This window comes from Podarcis liolepis, assembly GCF_965112155.1.
Source record: "Podarcis liolepis genome assembly, chromosome: 6".
Classification (NCBI taxonomy): domain Eukaryota; kingdom Metazoa; phylum Chordata; class Lepidosauria; order Squamata; family Lacertidae; genus Podarcis; species Podarcis liolepis.
Genome location: NC_139559.1, coordinates 53464949 through 53484472, shown reverse-complemented (window position 1 = coordinate 53484472; position 19524 = coordinate 53464949). Strand labels below are relative to the sequence as shown.

Sequence of the window (19524 nt, the reverse complement as noted above, 5' to 3'; positions counted from 1 at the left end):
GATAGGGAACCTGCAGTACTCCAAATGTTGGACTATAATTCCCATCACCCCATACCATTTACAAAGCTGGTGGAGTCCAACAACATCTGGAGAGCCACATCTTTTCCATCCTGCTCTCATAGGAGTTCACCTGCTCATTCCTCTGAACGGAGACTCTATGAAAATTGGATTCAACAGATCTTGGGGTTTTGTTTTGTTCTTTGAGAAAATAGTCCTGTGGAGATTAACTTTCCAATTCACACAATTTCTTTACACAATCATTCAGTGCCTTTGCTGGGGTTATATTTTTTTTCACCTTCTGAATAGTGGTGATGCTGTGTATTCCTATGTTTACATTCCAATGCTGTTTTATACTTTGTATGCATGTATTTATTACTACTACTACTACTACTACTACTACTACTACTACTACTACTACTATTAATACCAGGCCTCTGTGTATTTCTTAAACAGAAAAAAATTGCCTGACATACAATAACATCTCGTCCATTGGCTGAAAATAACTCATCAATTGATGTAGTCAAGGCCCTCCTTTTCTTGTCAATGAAACTACAGTAGATGTTCTTGGAGATAGTTCTGTATATGGTCCTGGAAATGGCATAGCTCCTTGTAGTTATGCATTTGTTCTGCACTACACACAGGGCCGGATTTAGGTTTGAAGAAGCCCTAAGCTACTGAAGGTAATGGGGCCCTTTACATGTCCAGCTGTCCTTTGTCAACAAAATTGTCACTGTTTTTTGTGTTGATTATATGCTATATGGTAATTTATGGACCTAATAGGTACCTAAAGCCATTTGCACATAACAAAATATGTATTTTATCAAAGTAATTGATATAGAAATGAGCAAACCAGTGATATGGGCGGGGCCCATTACTTACATCATAGGAGCCTACACAACACATAAACACTGTTGCTGTATGTAGGTTTTATTTTATTTGTTTTTTATCTTATATTTTGGAAATGTACATCCAGGTGTTTTTTTCTTTCAATTTTTGGGGCCCCCCAAGAGAGTGGGGCCCTAAGCTATAGCTTGTTTAGCTTATATGTAAATCCAGCACTGACTACATGGCCAACTAATGTTGACAGATATCGTGGGATATTCTTATATTCTAGGGTGCATACTCGAACCCTTATTTGGGGGCAATGCTTTTTCAAGTACTAAGTTCCATTGAACATAGTGGGACTTACTTCAGAGTGAACATGCACAGGATTATTGGTATTGAAGGGCAAAGTATTTGTTTTTGTTTTTAAATTGTGTATCTGTTTGCTGCCTTGGAATCCTTTGGGGAAGAAGGGTGGGATATATAAATTCAGTAAATAAATAAGGAAGAACCTTAAAGCATAGTTGTTTTTTTTTAAAAAAAGCTTGTGTTAAAACAGTCCTAATTAATTTCAGAAGGATTGTGTAGAAGACTTCTCTTACCCCAGGACTGGATTTTCCTTTTTTAGGCCTGGGATTTTAATGTGTTTAGAGGGTTAATGGGGACTCAAAGGTAGTATAATGATAAAGTGCTGGGAGTGAAACATATGCTGTGGACATCTTAATGATTGAAGTATACGGCCTTATCTTGTATAAATTTGGCTACCTCTATTTGCTCTGTAACAATAAACCAGTTATTTCTGATCTTATGATGCAACCCATCTAATATTTTAAGTCAGTCTTGAGTGGGTTCTGATGAGATCCTGTCAGTGTCTCTCATGAGAGGTTATTACCCTTTGTAGCTTGGACATTTAAATCAGGTAGGTGGCAAGTGTTACTTTAAAATGGCTTGTGGATCGACTTGCAAGTCCTGTGATTGTCACATAAAGAGATGGTGTACAGAACTCTGAGAATCTCAGCAATTATGCTTGTTTTGCATGTCAGGGATAATTTTGCTGCTTTCAGTCTTTCCACACATGATGAATCAAAATAATATTTTGGAATGGAAGATCTTCCCTTCTTCTGCTGAGGTAAAATGTGAAGAGCCTCTGATTAAGTCTTCATGTTCATGAGCTGTTAATTAATTAATTAAATGTGTATCCTGCACTTCCACCCAAAGGGAGTCTAGATTTCTTGATACATTCATGTCCTATAATGTATATACTGTATATTTAGAAATAGCTATGATATGGCTTTAGGAGGAGGTTTTGTCTTAAACATGTCGTTGACTATTTCATCTTTCTAGAAATGAGGTCTACAAAGTTGGAAGAATCCTAACATATTGCGGAGGTTTAGAAACTGGGTTCCTAACCAAACCTGTCTTTCCCCCCCAAAGGGCTTCAAGTTGACATCTGCAGGGATGGACTACCTCCTTAGTGAGCCATTGTTCAGTGCTTCTATTCTCAGTACTGAATCTGTCTATACAGTGGTACCTCGGGTTACATACGCTTCAGGTTACATACGCTTCAGGTTACAGACTCTGCTAACCCAGAAATAGTACCTTGGGTTAAGAACTTTGCTTCAGGATGACAACAGAAATTGTGCTCCGGTGGTGCGGCAGCAGCGGGAGGCCCCATTAGCTAAAGTGGTGCTTCAGGTTAAGAACAGTTTCAGGTTAAGAACGGACCTCCGGAACGAATTAAGTACTTAACCCTAGGTACCACTGTAACATGCTTTAAAAACCACCCATGTTGGAAAATCCACTAAGAATTATTTTTAAAAATCTTTTTATTCTAGATTCCACCAGGCAGATGCAATGGCTAAAAGGCAGCCTATAAATATAATTAATAACTGGCAAGACAGTCCAAACCCTGGATAGGGAGGCAGTTCTGCATTTGCAGCCCCATTGCTCTTGCTGCCAAAAGGCAGTAAGGTAAAGGTAAAGGTAGAGGCCGGGAGCCAGCGCTGTCCGCAGACACTTCCAGGTCACGTGGCCAGCGTGACAAGCTGCATCTGGCGAGCCAGCGCAGCACACGGAACGCCGTTTACCTTCCCGCTGGTAAGCGGTCCCTATTTATCTACTTGCACCCGGGGGTGCTTTCGAACTGCTAGGTTGGCAGGCGCTGGGACTGAACGACAGGAGCGCACCCCACCGCGGGGATTCGAACCGCCGACCATGCGATCGGCAAGTCCTAGGCGCTGAGGTTTTACCCACAGCGCCACCCGTGTCCAAGGCAGTGGCGGCAGGCAAATCACCACAGAGTGACTGCAGTGGAACTGAGTTCAGAGCCAGAAGATCCTGGCTCGGCTCTTTTCCCTCCCTGCAACCAGAATGTCCTGGTTTGAGGGTTCTTGCAGGCCAGCACCAGTGGGGTATTCTGATAGTGGTCCTTCCATCCGCCTGTTTGGTGGACAGAGTGGGGAACAGTCACCCAATCCAAACCCTCTTTCCCTGCCCTCTAGCCCAGTGCAAAAGGAGTTTGGGTTGCAGCATAAATAATGCAGCCTGTTGCTGTGCTCCAGCATTCCTACATTTAGAAAGTTGTTCCTAATACCCTGCCTAAATCTTTGGATGCAGTTTGAGCACATTCTTTCTTGTCATCTGTTTTAACCAATAAAAACAATTCCCACGCTTCTCAAGGCAAAAACGCTTCTGAAGACTCTTAGTTGTATTTTCTCCATTCTTAGCTCTTTTGGTAGTTCTCTGCATGTCTTAATTTTTCATGTTTGTTATTCTTACATCCAGCTGCTTCATATCTTTAAGCATGTTGACCAGAACTGAATGTACTCCTCTTGCCGTTGCCTTGCCAATGCAAAATAAATTCCAGCGTCATACATAGTACCATATCATTGCAGTCCAGCATGGCATTGCCTTTCTTTGCAGTGGCACTACAGTACACTGCTGAGTCGTATTTATCTTGTCATTAGCTACAATTCTCAATTCTAGACTCTTGAAACTTATACCATCTTAGTGCTACACTGTGTCTCCATCAGCACCATACATTTAAAGCAGTATCATCAGCAGTCATAGCTTCCCCTAAAGGATCCTGGGAACTGTAGTTTGTTAAGGGTGCTGGGAGTTCCCTATTTCCCTCACCAAACTTGTTCCTAGAGTGATTTAACGGTCAATCTCTCTTTCTGGGAAATGCTGGGAATTGTAGGCCTGTGAGGGGAAATGGGGCTTCCTAACATCTCACAGCACCCGATAAAAGCTTCAGTTCTGAGGAGTCATTGGGGGAAGCCTTGACTCTTTAAAGGGGTATAATATTGTTTTAATTGTGTGGATGGGATTTGTATCCCAATATCCAATCTGCTTATCTCTTCCATAGGTTTGGTAATTGGGGAATAATCCACAAAACGCTTTTCAGATTGCCAGACAGTCAAATACGTTGACCAAAATGCCTTGCAGCAGGGTAACTCTGAGCCTGATGGCAGAGGCAGCTTTTCCAAGAAGAGGCGTAGATAATCAGTGGCTGCACTTTAGATGCAAGTACTGGAAGTACTGGTTCCATTTTGCATTGTATGCAACACCGTGAGCAGCTTAGAAAATGTGAACTCGCCCCTTACCAGCTGAGTGAGTGAAGAGTGACTCACAGAATCGAAGGAGGAGTCCAATAGAGTTTCAGGGAAGACAAGCTTTTTTCTTCTCAGAAGTTAGGGATATTTTATTGGGTAGTGTAGAACACTTTTTTACCCTGCCCCCAACCTATCATTTTTATTTCCTCCCTCCTTGCTTATTCCAGAGAGAGAGAGAGAGAGAGAGAGAGAGAGAGATGAAGGAAGGGAGGAAGCAAATCCTTGCATGCCTTCTGTTTGGTCCTTAGTTTCAAAGAGTGGACCTTTCAGAGTCATTTTCTTCCGAACCCTTCACAGGATATTTGGAGAGCTCTTGGGAGTCTTCTGGGAGGAGGAGGGGAAAAATCCATTTGCACAACATTGGATCTTGCCCAATGTAACTTTTATAAAAGCTTCATTCTTAATTCTCAACAGACAAAGCTGTCAATAATTATAAAATAATAAGCACAGATTACAAGTGTGTGTGTGTGTGTGTGTGTGTGTGTGTGTGTATATATATATATATATATATATATATATATAATCAATCTTTATTACGGTCCAGAGACCCAACAAAACATTACAAATTAATACAGAGTTCATACAGTCTACCTCCAGGTTAATCAAGCATTTTGTTTGGAATATAGGGCTCGTTTGTTCTTGCAACCACTGATAAAAACTTTGCCACTGCCAACGTTCTAGCTTTTGTCCGGTCTTCCAGTAGGAACCTGACATAGTGAGCCTCTGACTTTCCCGGGAAAGGCACCAGCAAGGGTAGTATCAGTTCAGCCCTGGCCTGAACAATGTAACAAAATATGATCTATGGAATCAATGTATTGAGCACACGAGCAAAGTCTGTCCTGGTAGGGAACTCCTTTCAACCTACCATCTAGCACTGCAGAGTATATATATATTTATTAGCTAAGACTGTATGGAAGCAAATGCATTAAACAGGTAGACTGCTTCTATTAAATAATAGTTGGTGACTCAGCCCAGTCACAGTTCTAGGCTCTCTCTATAGAAAGAAATATATTCATTCACTTTCACTGTTATCTCTCTGAGGCTTCTTACATTGCATTTGTTTTAGTACTAAGAATACAAAAATAACCCAGCTTGTTTTTGTGAATTTTGTTGTATTGGTCTACTTTGTTCCTACTGACATGCTGCATTTTTCTTGATTATTTATTATTTGCTTTATTTCTGTTTATTTCTAGGAGCATGTTGTCAGTTTGTACTCCACCCTTACTGGGAGGATATATAGTAAATCTAAAATGAGGTTTATAATCTAAATAGCTCATTACTTACGTTGAACACAAATCTCCAGGCAGTGTGAGGTTTTACAGTTGTAGACTCTGTCACTCTCTTTTCCTGGACCTCAAAGGTATATGTGGTGTGAGAGGCAGGCTAGGAGCTTCTTTTTGTTGACTACATGGCAAATTCAGACTGTCATTCTTGGACTAAACTTCCCTGGGAATTAGTCATTTTGGTTTTCGGGACAATGTGTGCAAAGAAAAATGGTTCACGCTGGTGAGTAAATCTTCAATTAGGGATTGTAGTGATTAAATATGATACATGTATGAGTGAATGGTTGCTTGGAGGGTAGATGAGGAGGAAGAAATGTGACGTATATATAACAAGATACAGTGGTACCTCGGGTTACATACACTTCAGGTTACATACGCTTCAGGTTACAGACTCCGCTAACCCAGAAATAGTGCTTCAGGTTAAGCACTTTGCTTCAGGATGAGAACAGAAATCGTGCTCCTGTGGCGCGGCGGCAGCAGGAGGCCCCATTAGCTAAAGTGGTGCTTCAGGTTAAGAACAGTTTCAGGTTAAGAACGGAACTCCAGAACGAATTAAGTACTTAACCCTAGGTACCACTGTATAACAAATTTAATGTCACACTGCCAAATAATTTGTGGGTTCTCTTGCAAAAAGAGATGCCTACAAATGTATATTATTAAAACATACTTTCCCTGGAAAAATTCCATCTTTATATTAGGTAAGGAGACAAACCCCAAATTTCTGAAATGAGTTTGGGAAGCTTATTCATAGATCCTTTAATGTCTGAAATAACTGTTCTCGCTTGGGGAATTGTAAAATGTTGATTCACATGCTATATACACTAAATGTAGGGGAGGAAAATAACTTTTTAAATCTGTTTAAGAAAGTTGTTGCATTTGACCTGCAGTATCACTCATCTTTGCTGTGTGTGCACTCTCCCATTAGAAATTTGAGACTGGGGGGAATATGGTGTCCCGTTCTCAATGACATTATTCTCTTTATAAACCTGAATAGTCTAGTCTGTCTATCTATCTTGAGCTGTGTTTTCATCTTTTGCTGCTCCTAATGACACAATGCTTGGAGTCATCATCCATAGCTCAGTAGCAAAGAACATTCTTGGCATGCAGAAGATCCCAGGTTCATTGAAACCGCATTGCAAATATACTGTCTGTTAAGAAACTAACCAAACTCATAGCACCAGTGCAACAACGCAGTTTGAAAAGCCATCCAAAGGACTGTGCTTTTTGAAGGCAGGCACCTTTTAAAAGTCTGTTTAATAAATAGGTGGGGCAGTGTAGATTGGGATCGGTGAGGAGCAGAACTCAGTTCCAAGTGTGCAGGTGATGGTTCCTCTGGACCTGTGCTCAGGAGACAAGAGGAAATTAACTTACAAAATGGGGCAGAACCTGCTAAGCTGTGAGATTCTTACAGGCAAAAGTACAAGTGGTTGTCTTTTTCTAGTAGTATTGATTGTGCATTACCATACATGCTGAGAACAATTGTGCTTTTTTAAAACGTGCAGAAGAGTGCTTGAATAAGCCCTTTGTTTGTTCCATAAATCTTGACTTATCCAGGGCTCGGCTTTAGAATGATTGCTTTGTGTTTCTCTGTGTTTTGCGGAGACAGTGGAGTCACCACTTAGTCTGCCCAGAGATTCCTTTTGCCTGAGTGTACTCCCTGCACCAGGGAGCCTAGGACTTTCCAATCAGAAGGTCGGTGGTTCGAATCCCCGCCACGGGGTGAGCTCCCGTTGCCCAGTCCCAGATCCTGCCCACCTAGCAGTTCGAAAGCACGTCAAAGTGCAAGTAGGTAAATAGGTACCGCTCCGGCAGGAAGGTAAACGGTGTTTCCGTGTGCTGCTCTGGTTTGCCAGAAGTGGCTTAGTCATGCTGGCCACATGACCCGGAAGCTGTACGCTGGCTCCCATGGCCAATAAAGCGAGATGAGTGCCACAACTCCAGAGTCGGCCACGACTGGACCTAATGGTCAGGGGTCCCTTTACCTTTACCTTTACTCCCTGCACCAAGAGATCTCAAGTTCTACAAAATCAAAATCAGCATATATAAATTAAGCAAATGTGTGTAATTTGCGATATTTGGCACAATTCTTCCATTCTTACTATTTCACATAATGCATTATCCTTCTTGATTTGGGAATGGGCATCTGACTACTAGAAAATATAGTCAGCATCTCTTGCATGTTACCGAGCACTGCAAACAGACTTCAGAACCATACCAACAGAAAGATTGCTCTTTTGATGAAAACTAAATTCTGTGGGCGTGCAAGACTGCGTGGCATGCATCTAGTTCTGCAATCTGCTGTGAACCACATGTGTATGGGGAAGTATGAGGTTTTTTTGTCTGCAGGAACCTGCAGCTTGCTTGAGAATTGTAGTTGCAGTGCCCAGTTGTTCATGAGAAGTACTCTGCTTTAGGGAATTGAGAAACAGAGAGAGAGTGGAAAGGTTTACTTCTCAGAACATAAAGTCTGCTCAGTCAAGATCAAATGGCATCATTTACTTTCTGTCCTTGGGAAACCCTGAGTGCTACCCCCATAAACATTATCCACCCCTTGCCCTTATATAATCTTCACCAAATGAAGAGTCTCTTTAATGGACTGCTAGGAGTTAGTGTTCCCAATTAATGAACCTTCCCTGAGTTCAGTTTGCCCTCCTGGAAACATGCAACTTTGGCAAATGTGCCTCTGGTGAACTAGTTTATTAAGAAGCTGGATAAGAACTAGGACTAGGAGGTAGTAAATGTCTCCAGTTGCCCTATTTATTTTATTTATAGTGCCATGCAGAGTTTCATGTGGAAAAACAGGTACTGTACATCTCTCCTAGGAATTTGGCTTAAGATACACAATGGGGAAAAGAAAGGGAAGGAGTAAGGAATATGCACAAATGCAAATGATTGGGCGTCAAGAGAGAAGTGTTAATTCTGTCTTCTGAGTTTGCTTAGCGTGTATATGCATGTATTAATTCTGCAGCTGCAAATAAGGGATAAGCTTTCTTTTGTATGTGCAAATGGGTAACCTCTGTTGCTGAGGGTTTGCCTTTTGTTATATCTCCCTGTACTGTATAGTGCATAGTGGGTATTTTCTAGGCGCTAACCTGCAAAAACTAAATAGGGTTTTGTTACTTTCAGTCACAAAGCCAACCTTCACTGAGCTCGCTTGTGGGTGAAACGTGTTGCCAGGCTACACCAACCATCTTTTCAGCGAAACCAATCCAGCATAAACCAGGTATCTTGCTTTGAATATTAAACTGCTGTGCTTATATTTATCCCTGGGGTACACTTGTCCTTAGAATATTCAAAAGGACAAAATTATCCATGGTTGCCTACCGAGCAGGTGGGTGACAAGATACCCTTTGCTCTGACCATTGTAGCCTTGCTTAACTATATGGATAAATATAGGCTAGCTATGTATATACTGCTGACCTACTTAACTGAGCATTAGCAGTTAAGCAATAATTCATAGAATATTAGAATTGTAGAGTTGGAAGGTACCCCAAGGGTCATTTAGTCCAACCCCCTGCAATGCAGGAATCTCAACTAAAGCATCCATGACAGATGGCCACCCAACCTCTGCTTAAAAACCTCCAAGGAAGTAGGGTCCACCACCTCCTGAGGGAGTCCGTTCCACTGCCAGACAGCTCTTGCTGTTGGAAAGCTCTTCCTGATGTTTAGTTCTCCTTTCTGGTAACTCAATTCCTTCATCCAGGTTGTTTATAAAAAAAATTGAAAAACTGTGGGCCCAGGACAGAACCCAGCGGCACCCCACCCGTCACCTATTTCCAGGAAGACGAGGAACCATTAATGAGCACTCCTTGGGTTCATTCAGTCAGCCAGCTAGAAATCCACCTAACAGTTACCTCATCCAACCCACATTTTACCAGTTTTTCTGCAAGAATATCATGGGGGACTTTGAACTTCTTCACTGAATTTGAAGTTTACAGTTTTCCAATCCTTTGTTTTACTCCCTAAATATTGGTATCTTATTGGACAGTGCAGTCTAGATTGCTCATAGCTTTCTTTAGCCAGTTAATTAAATATAAATATTGCTAAACATTTTGACATTCTTAAATAAATAGAACACTCCCCTGCAAATACATCATTTTAATACTTGAATACATCTGCTATTCATCATTGAGAAATGCTGCCTTTAATATTTGTTTTCTTGTCAGATTATATACCAGAGCTAAATACTGTTTCAAAAATGAAGGCCTGAGACCCATTGCTGATAAGTGGAAGGCCCAGATTTAGAAGGCACATCAATGTTGATTTCGGTGCACACTGTCGCTAGTGGCACTGGAACCCATGGTTGTTGTACCATGAATGGACAGAAATCTGCTCGCTTTCAATAAAAACTAGAAGGGAGAAATCTTCTTGAAGTTTGTCAAATTTGGCTGCAAGAGGCTAGCAGGACTTCAAAGTCTCTTCATTCTGATGTTTCCAAAATTACAAGTCTCTTCTCTTTTCTACTCCAAAGTTCTCATGATTTGTTCGAGGTGACCAAACAAAGCTTGTAGTTGTATTAAAACACATTTAGTTGAACGTTACCCCAAACAACTGTTCAAACTGAAAATCCAAATGTCATTAATTAATCAATAAATCTAGTTTGAAAACATAAAAAGCAGATAAGCTACAGCCCTCCCCTATCTCTGCATTTGTATCACAGAAGTTGTTTAGACTGAGCCAATGTCTCATAATTAGTCATTTCGCAAAGCTGAACTTGCATCATTTCTCTCTTTTTCTTTTAAACTATATATTTATATGCTTTACAAACAGAAAAATCACCAACACCGTTCCAATGCAGCCAATGATCTTGTATAGAGCATTTCTTTTCTGCATCTTCTTTTCTGCACATAAATTTGATACATCTAATAGATGTCAGTATTATAAAACAGACTAATAAATAAGCAACAGTGATCATCACTCAATTTTATTAGTGTTGAAATTTATAATCCTTAATTATTTAAATTGTTTAACTTTCCCTAGCAAAGTAGATGGATTTGATGAGTCCTGCACTATATTATTCTCATATTGAACGAAAAGCCTCGGCTTCTCTATAATTACATTTCCAAATTGTCTGCCCTGTGTACCTCTAATTAAGTTTGTCAGCTTTCCCATGCATGTGAAGTCCTAAAGCCTTGTTAACCAGACATCTAAAGAGGGACAATTAGTATTTTTTCCAATTTGGCAAACTGTCATCCTTGCTGCAGTTAACAATATATTTGTTATACAATATATTTAAGATAGCCAAGCAGTATTGCTTACCCCAGGATGCTGTTTATTAATGCCAAGGCTGAGTTTTTGTGCATGTCCACAAGATCTTAGCATGTCTTACAAATATAAACTCTTCTCAAGGTTAATTAAGAAAGTGATTTGCTGTGAGACACTCTTGACAATCTTGGGCATTGGAAGATTTGCTCATTTAAAGTAGATGAGTGGGATCGCTTTTAAATGTAACTGTTTTACTAAAGTGGACTTTAAACCAGTCTTCCCCAAGCAGGTGTCTTCCAGGTGTTTTGGACTACAACTCCCATCAGTTCCAGGGAGCCTGGCCAATGGACATGAATGATGGGACTTGTAGGCCCTACATAGGAAAGGCACCAGCATGAAGAAAGCTGTTCTAGAGCGTAATGAGTGTTTATTTTTAAGGTGCCATAGGGCTCTTTGTTTTTGCTGCAGCAGACTACACCCTTTATAAAACAGTGAACTGTAGATTGGCTAAGAGAACTTTCAGAGGTCATTTGTATGCACATGCACATATACAAAATGACATTAAAACGAGCAATGTGTGTTTCATTCTTGCAAAGAAAGCATCCTTAGAAAGCCTGAGGTCATGCAAGGATATGTCACGCATTTCTGATTGCATACCTCAGGCTGAATAACCTGCCAAACTAACACCTCTTGTATGCCTGCCTGAACACAAGTTGGAGATATCAACAAGCCCAGTTATTTTCTGGTGTGAAAGAAAACTCTTTAACCTCTGGTGTGTCAGACATGGAAGAAACTGATAGAAGTCTGGCTTGAGAAGTTAGCCAGCCAATGGGTAGCATATGCTGGCTGACCCAGTGCAAAATAGACAAAACAAATCAATTATTTGTACTGTTGCGCAGGAAATCTTAAGTTATTTTTTCCTGGCTTGGATAAGGTCTTAATTTGCTACTGTTGACATAAGGATAAAACAATAACAAAAAAATGAACCATGATATGTTTTCTGTTGAGTTGATGGATGACAATTCATCCATTAACAGTTGAGGGATCTGGGTATGTTTAACCTGGTAAAGAGGAGACTGAGCGGAGATACGATAGCCACCCTTAAATATCTAAAAGGCTGTGACATGAAGGATGGAGCAAGCTTGTTTTCTCCTGGCCTGGAGGCTAGGACCCGAACCAATGGATTCAAGTTGCAAGAAAGGAGGTTCTGGCAAAACGTCAGGAAGAACTTTCTGACATTAAGAGCCATTCGACAGTGGAACAGACTCCCATGAGAAGTGGTGGACTCTCCTTCCTTGGAGGCTTCAAAGCAGAGGTTGGCTGTCTGTCATGATCTGGTTGAGATTTCTGCATTGCAGGGGGTTGGATTACAGGATCCTCAGGATCCCTTCCAACTCTACAATTCTGTGATTCTATTAATTTTATTTACATAGTTTGGTTCATTCCAGGAAAGTACTCTCCCCTTCTGCAAATAGAAACCTTTAGACACTAGCATGGTTTCTACAACATAGTAGCATTGTAAGTACAGATTCAGAGGCTGTTAGTAGGGATAAAAAAACCCCTGCATTTTTTTAAAAAAGGATAATATTGCAGCCCTGTAGAACGGATTTATTTGGAAGTCTTAGCAAAAGCAGTAGAGAAGTCAGACTGACACTCTAGCTTCTAGTCTCTCTTCATTCTGCCCATACATCATGGTGCATTTTCCTTGAGCATTTGTTGTTTGGAAACATACAAATAATGCTTAATTACTTTGTTTTTCTACAAATAAATGAAGATGAAATAGTCTGCTAGTATTTGTGAGGGTGATGGAAGATAATACTTAAATATATATTGGAAATATTATTTATTTGTTACGGTTCATAGGATATAAAGGGGAAATCTTTGCAGTTCTCTTAAATCTTTGCAGGAACAAATTGCCCCCAAAGTACACTTGGTCAAATATAGGCGTTCATACTAATAACTCCATTGCTGTCTCTTGAGGCACAGGTGGCCTTGGTGGCATGGGGTGCCTTCCATCAGCTTACGCTGGTTACCCATCTATGACCCTATCTGGACAGGGATAACTTGGCTGCAGTTATCTATGCTCTGGAACCTCAAGGTTGCAATGCACTTTATATGGGGCTGTTGGAAAACTGTTTGGAGGCTTCATTTAGTGCAGAATGTGGTTGCCTCACTGTTGCCAGGATCAAGACGAACAGATTCTGTACCACCAGTTCTGTTCCAACCACTTATACATTTCTGAACCCAATTCACAGTGATTGGTTCTGCTCACAAGAACTCTGGATTCAGCCCAAGGTGTTTAAGTCAAAAAATGGCCAGGGCACTACAGTAAGGTGTGTTATGGCCTAGTATAGTGATTTCTTGTTAGTAGATTTGGCCTGAATTCTGCTGCCTCCTTGCCTTGTTAATACCCTTTAACATTCTTCTCTCCACCCTTATTGTTTTGTTTCAAGCATAACAAAGATGGTTCTACTTTAGTTTTGAAAACTGAAATGGTGAAGAAATAATACTGTTCCTATTAAGAACAGACCAGTAACCTGCGATTTGGAGATCCTGCAACTGGGCACTCTTAAAACAGCATTGGTGGTTCTGCTGAGCCAACTTGGTACATAAACTAATTGCCATAGTAGAAAAAGGCAGTGCTGCTTTTCAGAATAGATTCTCTATAACTACTTCTTAGCTTTTCTTTTCTTTTTATGATTTGGAAAACAGCATTGTTCCTTTAGTGTAAACAAAAATTGCTGGGTTTTAAAGACTCAAACACAGAATGATTAAAAACAAAATCTGAACACTGGAATCTTTAAGAGCACAATGACATAATATCTCCCTCTACGTATACATATGTTAACTCTAACTTTCTTCTGCTACGTAGAGATGGTCATTAGCCAGCCTGTTCCCATATCAGACAATGGGAAAAGAAAAAAGAAAAAAAGAACCAGAGCTACAGACCATGTCCCTGGAAGGTTTGAAGGTCGGTCCCATGTTCTGCATTCCTTTTGTTTCCTCCTGATTTTTCACAGTAGTTAAGCAGTTGCTTCAGGGTTGCTCTTTGCTTCATGGCAAAAATTCTTTTTGAGCCATTGCATTTCTGTAGCCCCTTTTGTGGGGGCTGCATTATGCCTTTGTGGTTTTGTTGTGTGGCTTCCCTCTTAGTGCTTTGCTTTCTTTGAAAGGCAGCAAAGTGTTGAAATTATATGGGATTGTATAGTTTCATTTCATGGGGAGTAGTCTTTCTTCTGCTGTCATAGGATTATTTCAAAACAATTTGGGGGGAAGGAAAAGTTATCACTTGAGCCTGCAGTTCTATGAACATGTGTATGAGGGTATGCTCCCTTGAGTTCTTTAGGGCTTATTTCTATATAAATGTGCATTGGATTAGGCTGCACTGAGCATGTTGAATTCATTGAGGCTTAATGGGCACTCTAGATCAGGGGTCAGCAACCTTTTTCAGCCGTGGGCCGGTCCACCATCCCTCAGACCTTGTTGGGGGCTAGACTATATTTTGAAGAAAGAAATGAATGAATTCCTGTGCCCCACAAATAACCCAGAGATGCATTTTAAATAAAAGGACACATTCTACTCATGTAAAAACACGCTGATTCCTGGACCGTCCGTGGGCCGGATTGAGAAGGCGATTGGGCCGCATCTGGCCCACAGGCCTTAGTTTGCCAACCCTTCTCTAGCTTGTGACCCATCTGTTAAATACCTTCATTTACTGAGTTATTTCTTTGGTGCAGGATGTTCTCACTGTAGATACTGTAAGATGTTATCACAAAACTACTCTAATGATTCAGATTTCCTCTGGAGACACCCTGCTCCCCATTTCAAAGCAATCTTGAAATATCTTGGCTTATATTAGTTAAGTTATCTTATCTCTATCTCATATTTTATTCTGTTTGTTTTATAAGACAGAAACATAGGATCACAGCCTTCCTGGGCATAGTCTAATATTTTTATGGTAAGAAGGTCTCAACTTCACTCCTTTGCTTTTGTCTAACTGAGAACAGATTGATAATAAAACTAAAGCTGCTGTTTCAACTCAGTTAATTACCAAGGGAGCACCTGTTCTTGTTTTATTATTGGGGTAGTGATTAGCTCAGTTGTTTATACGTGCAGTTCATAGAAATGTTTTCTAATAATGATTTCTGTATACTGGAATTCTTTGGCAGATCTGTACAAACTCACTGCAGAGTTACTTGGTGAAGGATCATATGCCAAGGTTCAGGGAGCAGTTAGCTTGCAGAATGGGAAAGAATATGCAGTTAAGGTAAGTAAAGTACCCCAATATTATTTTCATTCATTAAAGGTCTTCGCTGCCTGAAAATGTTCTTCACAGATGCTGCTGTGCTAATGTATTCTGTCATAAATCATTGATATTGCTAACATGGAATTTAGATTCAGGTAGGGAGCTGTGTTGGTCTGACATAGTCAAAATAAAAATAAAAAATAAAATAAAATTGTCCAGTAGTACCTTGTTGTTGTTGTTTAGTCGTTTAGTCGTGTCTAACTCTTCGTGACCCCATGGTCCAGAGCACGCCAGGCACTCCTGTCTTCCACTGCCTCCCGCAGTTTGGTCAAACTCATGCTGGTATCTTCGAGAACACTGTCCAACCATCTCGTCCTCTGTCGTCCCCTTCTCCTTGTGCCCTTCATCTTTCCCAACATCAGGGTCTTTTTCAGGGAGTCTTCTCTTCTCATGAGGTGGCCAAAGTATTGGAGCCTCAGCTTCAGGATCTGTCCTTCCAGTGAGCGCTCAGGGCTGATTTCCTTAAGCATGGGTAGGTTTGATTTTCTTGCAGTCCATGGGACTCTCAAGAGTCTCCCCCAGCACCATAATTCGTAAACATAAATTCTTTGGCAATCATCCTTCTTTATGGTCCAGCTCTCACTTCCATACATCACTAATGGGAAAACCATTAGTACCTTATAGACCAACTAAGTTTGTTCTGGTATAAGCTTTCATGTGCATGCACACTTCTTCATTGAATTTAGTTCTTAGATTTCTAACTCTTTAAACCATGGTATGGGGGATTGTGAATGAGCCCTGTGCTTGTGCATTACCTCTTCCTACTTTGCCTGCTTTGCTTAGTTTAATGAGTATTGTCCTAGCTTGATCAAGCCATTGTTGCATCTAAACTGGAAAACTATGGTTTGGTCAAACAAAGTAGATTGTCTTTTAGCTGAGTGTGTGAGGAGGGAGCATGCAAGAACAAAACTCTTCCCCTCTTGTTAGACCATGGTTTTGAGGATTGGAATTGTCTGATTCATCCCAGTAAATTATTAACAGATGGAAGCGGCTTCAGAGAGGCATATTTTCCATTGTGAAAATACATTTATTTTGTCCGATCAAATAGGCTGTGCTAGTTTTCCAAACAATACAGAAGCCTGCTCACCAAGGGCAAAACTGAAAGAGGGAAAGCTGGTTGTAGTGTGTATGCTCATCCAAAACAATCTACAAATCTTTGAGAAAACAGTGGCCAATTTCCAGTTTAAAATAAAGCTTGCTTTCTATCCTATGTTTACTAAATATTAAATAATCATTCAGAAAGTCTTATCAAAAAACATTTTCACTAATATAGGCACATTGCTTTTTAAATCTACAGCCATGCATATCCTATGAGACTGCAGTGTTTGTGACTGCCAGGACTGTGCCCCATGTCTTATCTCCCACGATATTATCTCCCACTTCCTCTGCTCCTCTTTCTAGGTCGAAATTTGATTTTGAGAGGGTTCTAAATGTCATCATTTACTTGTCTTCATTTCTTGTTGGGAAATAAAAATTTTGAAATAGGAAAACTTTATTCAACATCACTAATTTTATTCTTTAACCTTTGGCCATGACTCAAGAAGGGAGATGGGTTGCATTAGAATTACCAATGCAGAAGTCTTGTTGATTTTCAGTGAGAGATGGGCAGAGCAATCCTAGTTCCCTAGCTGCTGGAAGGGTTACAGCCTTTCTCAACCTTGGGTCCCCAGGTATTTTTTGGCCTACAACTCCCATCATCCCTGACCACTGGTCCTGTGAGCTAGGGATCGTGGGAGTTGTAGGCCAAAAACACCTGGGGACCCAAGGTTGAGAAAGGATAGCTTAGGATGAGACAGAGGTGTTTCTTGGCTGTGTTCCTCTGCTGTGGATCTTCCCACTGTGCCCAGCAAAAGTGCAGTAGGCTACATGCTACTGCCAGCAGTGTTTCCTGCAGTGGTAGCCACTGTAAGATCTTGAAATGGAAACAGGGCATTATGGGGGCTTGGTGGATGTGGAACATGCAAAATCTGTATCATGCCAGTAAACATCTGTTATCAAACACAAAGCAAAGAGTGTCTAATATTTATATGGACACTTTTTTTGAAAGGTGACAGATACTAACAGTAGCTGCTCAGCATGATGTTTCTTGTTTTTTTTAAAAAAAACACTGGCTTTTGTTTTTATAACAGATAATTGAGAAGAACGCTGGACATAGTCGTAGTCGGGTATTTCGGGAAGTGGAGACATTGTATCAGTGTCAGGGTAACAAGTAAGTAATTGTTACAGCGTTTAACTATACAATTATGTGTTGTAAGTCTTTAGTGTAATCATGTATTGGATGTGCTTTGAACCCAAAACAGTGTAGTTCACTTAGTGAAACTTGGAAATGTGAACAGTTACACTGTTTTTATGTTGATTAGAGCACTCCTCCATGTTTAGCAGAAAACGCTACCAAAATATTAAACACGTTTCCCAATGATACCTTTTTGTTGGGTACCCCATAAATATTTTGGCTTATACAGAACAACAAATTTAACACAACTGTCTTTTTGTTTTTTTTAAAGGAACATTTTGGAATTAATAGAATTTTTTGAAGATAATGCAAGGTACTACCTTGTCTTTGAAAAACTGCATGGAGGTATGTATGTACGTGATTTCTTTAATCTTCTTGTAATAAATTAGCTTGATAAAGATAGCAGAATTGTTTCCCCCCCCCCAATGTGGGTGGGCTATTTTGTGTGGGAAAGGGTTCAGGTTCATTCCCTGGAATTTCCAGCTAAGGCTAGGAAGGACTGCTAACTGAAACCCTGGAAAGCTGCTACTGGTCAGAACTGAGACTTGGGAAATGTGTTTCCTGTGATAATGCATGCTTCTCTTACATCAGGGCTTGCATTTAGTTCAGCTCTACATAACTGTCCCATCACTGCCGCTTGTGTAATGGGACTTCCTCCTTCTCCCCTTGTGTTCCCCCTAAATATGTTATGCATCCCCCCCCTCCAACACTCCAGAGTAGATTTGGGGATGGTGCAGCACATGTGTGGGGTGGGGAGTCCCATGACACAAGTAGAAATCTTTGCGCCAATGGGATAATTACCTAGCACTGCATTAGAAACAAGCCAAGGCATCTTAAAAGACAGTGGATACTGATGTGTTTGACACATGCATCTGTAAAGACAATTTTATTGCATTGGACATTATCCTGATTTGAGCTCTTGGATGTTCTGATTACTGCTTTGCTTGTAAAAGAGATCTTGTATTTTATTATCTACAATTATTTCGATTGCATATATTGAGTATACCTCAGCACAGAAGCTGGGGTAGAAATTATTTTAAAAATACTTCTTCAGAGGCATCATTGTTAGCATTTATTAAAGAAGATGAACTCAAAATATCTGGGTTTGGGAACTGAAGATAATGTTGGCTTATATAAAGTGGATTTGCTGGGTGTTATGTTGAGTAATTTTCTATATATAGCTGACAGATGAAGAATTGGAGGTTCTCTTTTCTTTTAATTTCCATTTTTTCATTTTCCTTCATCTTTTTCTTCTCTCCCTCTTTGTGTGTTTTTATCAAGGTTAGCTTTTTAGTTTTGATTAAAAGATATCTGACATTTATCTCTTCAATTTTTTTTTGACACGTTGAAGCTGCGTAGTATCTACATAGCTGGTGTGTGTGTGTGTGTCACATGTGACCTTTGGGGGCAGTTATTTTAAAGGGAGGATGAGCACATAGTCTTAGTATTCATGTAACTGGAAACCTATTAAAAGAACGTGTAAATGGTTTCAGAATTCTAACTGCAATATACATTGACTCAAGCTTCTCAATAGTAGTAGTAGGAATGATGGTGATGATGATGATGAGTAGTTAGTATTTCACCCTGTTTAGTCATTGGACAACTTGGATGTAAATCTGGTTTTTAAATAACTGTTTTTTCATATTGAAACTTTTAACAGGCATGTAAAGCTTTACCCATCAAATGAAATCATAATAGTCACTTGTATAATTACAAGTTGTTACAGACTTCTCTGTGGATAAATGAATAGACAAGTGTATAGGACAAATCTGAGAACTTGATTCATAAGAACATCTTAATCTGTCACCTCCTACAGAGGCTTTGCCTGATTTTCTTAACATGCTGATAATCTACCACTAAAAGCCCATGCTCTATTCCAGGAAGCTTCAAGTCTGGAATGTTTGTTGGCAGGATCCTGAACCCATTCAGGAAATTGTGTTCACAACTCATAGTGAAAATTTGAATAGTATCGTGTAGCACTCTGGGGAGGGAGACAATGCTTTTGAGCACTAGAGCAAGCTGCTGTACGAAGCCATTAAAACAGATTAATTAATGAACCAT

At 40.2% G+C, this 19524-nt stretch overlaps 1 protein-coding gene across 3 annotated transcripts in view; it reads left to right on the top strand.

Moving 5' to 3' along the window:
• Positions 1-19524, top strand: part of MKNK1 (MAPK interacting serine/threonine kinase 1) — a 42236-nt gene that overhangs the window by 5165 nt on the left and 17547 nt on the right. For 2 of the 3 annotated variants that reach the window (XM_083509694.1, XM_083509693.1), the window contains exons 2-6: positions 8846-8942; positions 13797-13895; positions 15094-15191; positions 17360-17439; positions 17735-17808. In XM_083509694.1, coding sequence (XP_083365820.1) covers positions 13799-13895; positions 15094-15191; positions 17360-17439; positions 17735-17808 — 349 coding nt within the window. In that variant the 5' untranslated portion in view covers positions 8846-8942; positions 13797-13798. The remainder of the gene's footprint in view (positions 1-8845; positions 8943-13796; positions 13896-15093; positions 15192-17359; positions 17440-17734; positions 17809-19524) is intronic. The other variant, XM_083509692.1, reaches the window with a different exon arrangement.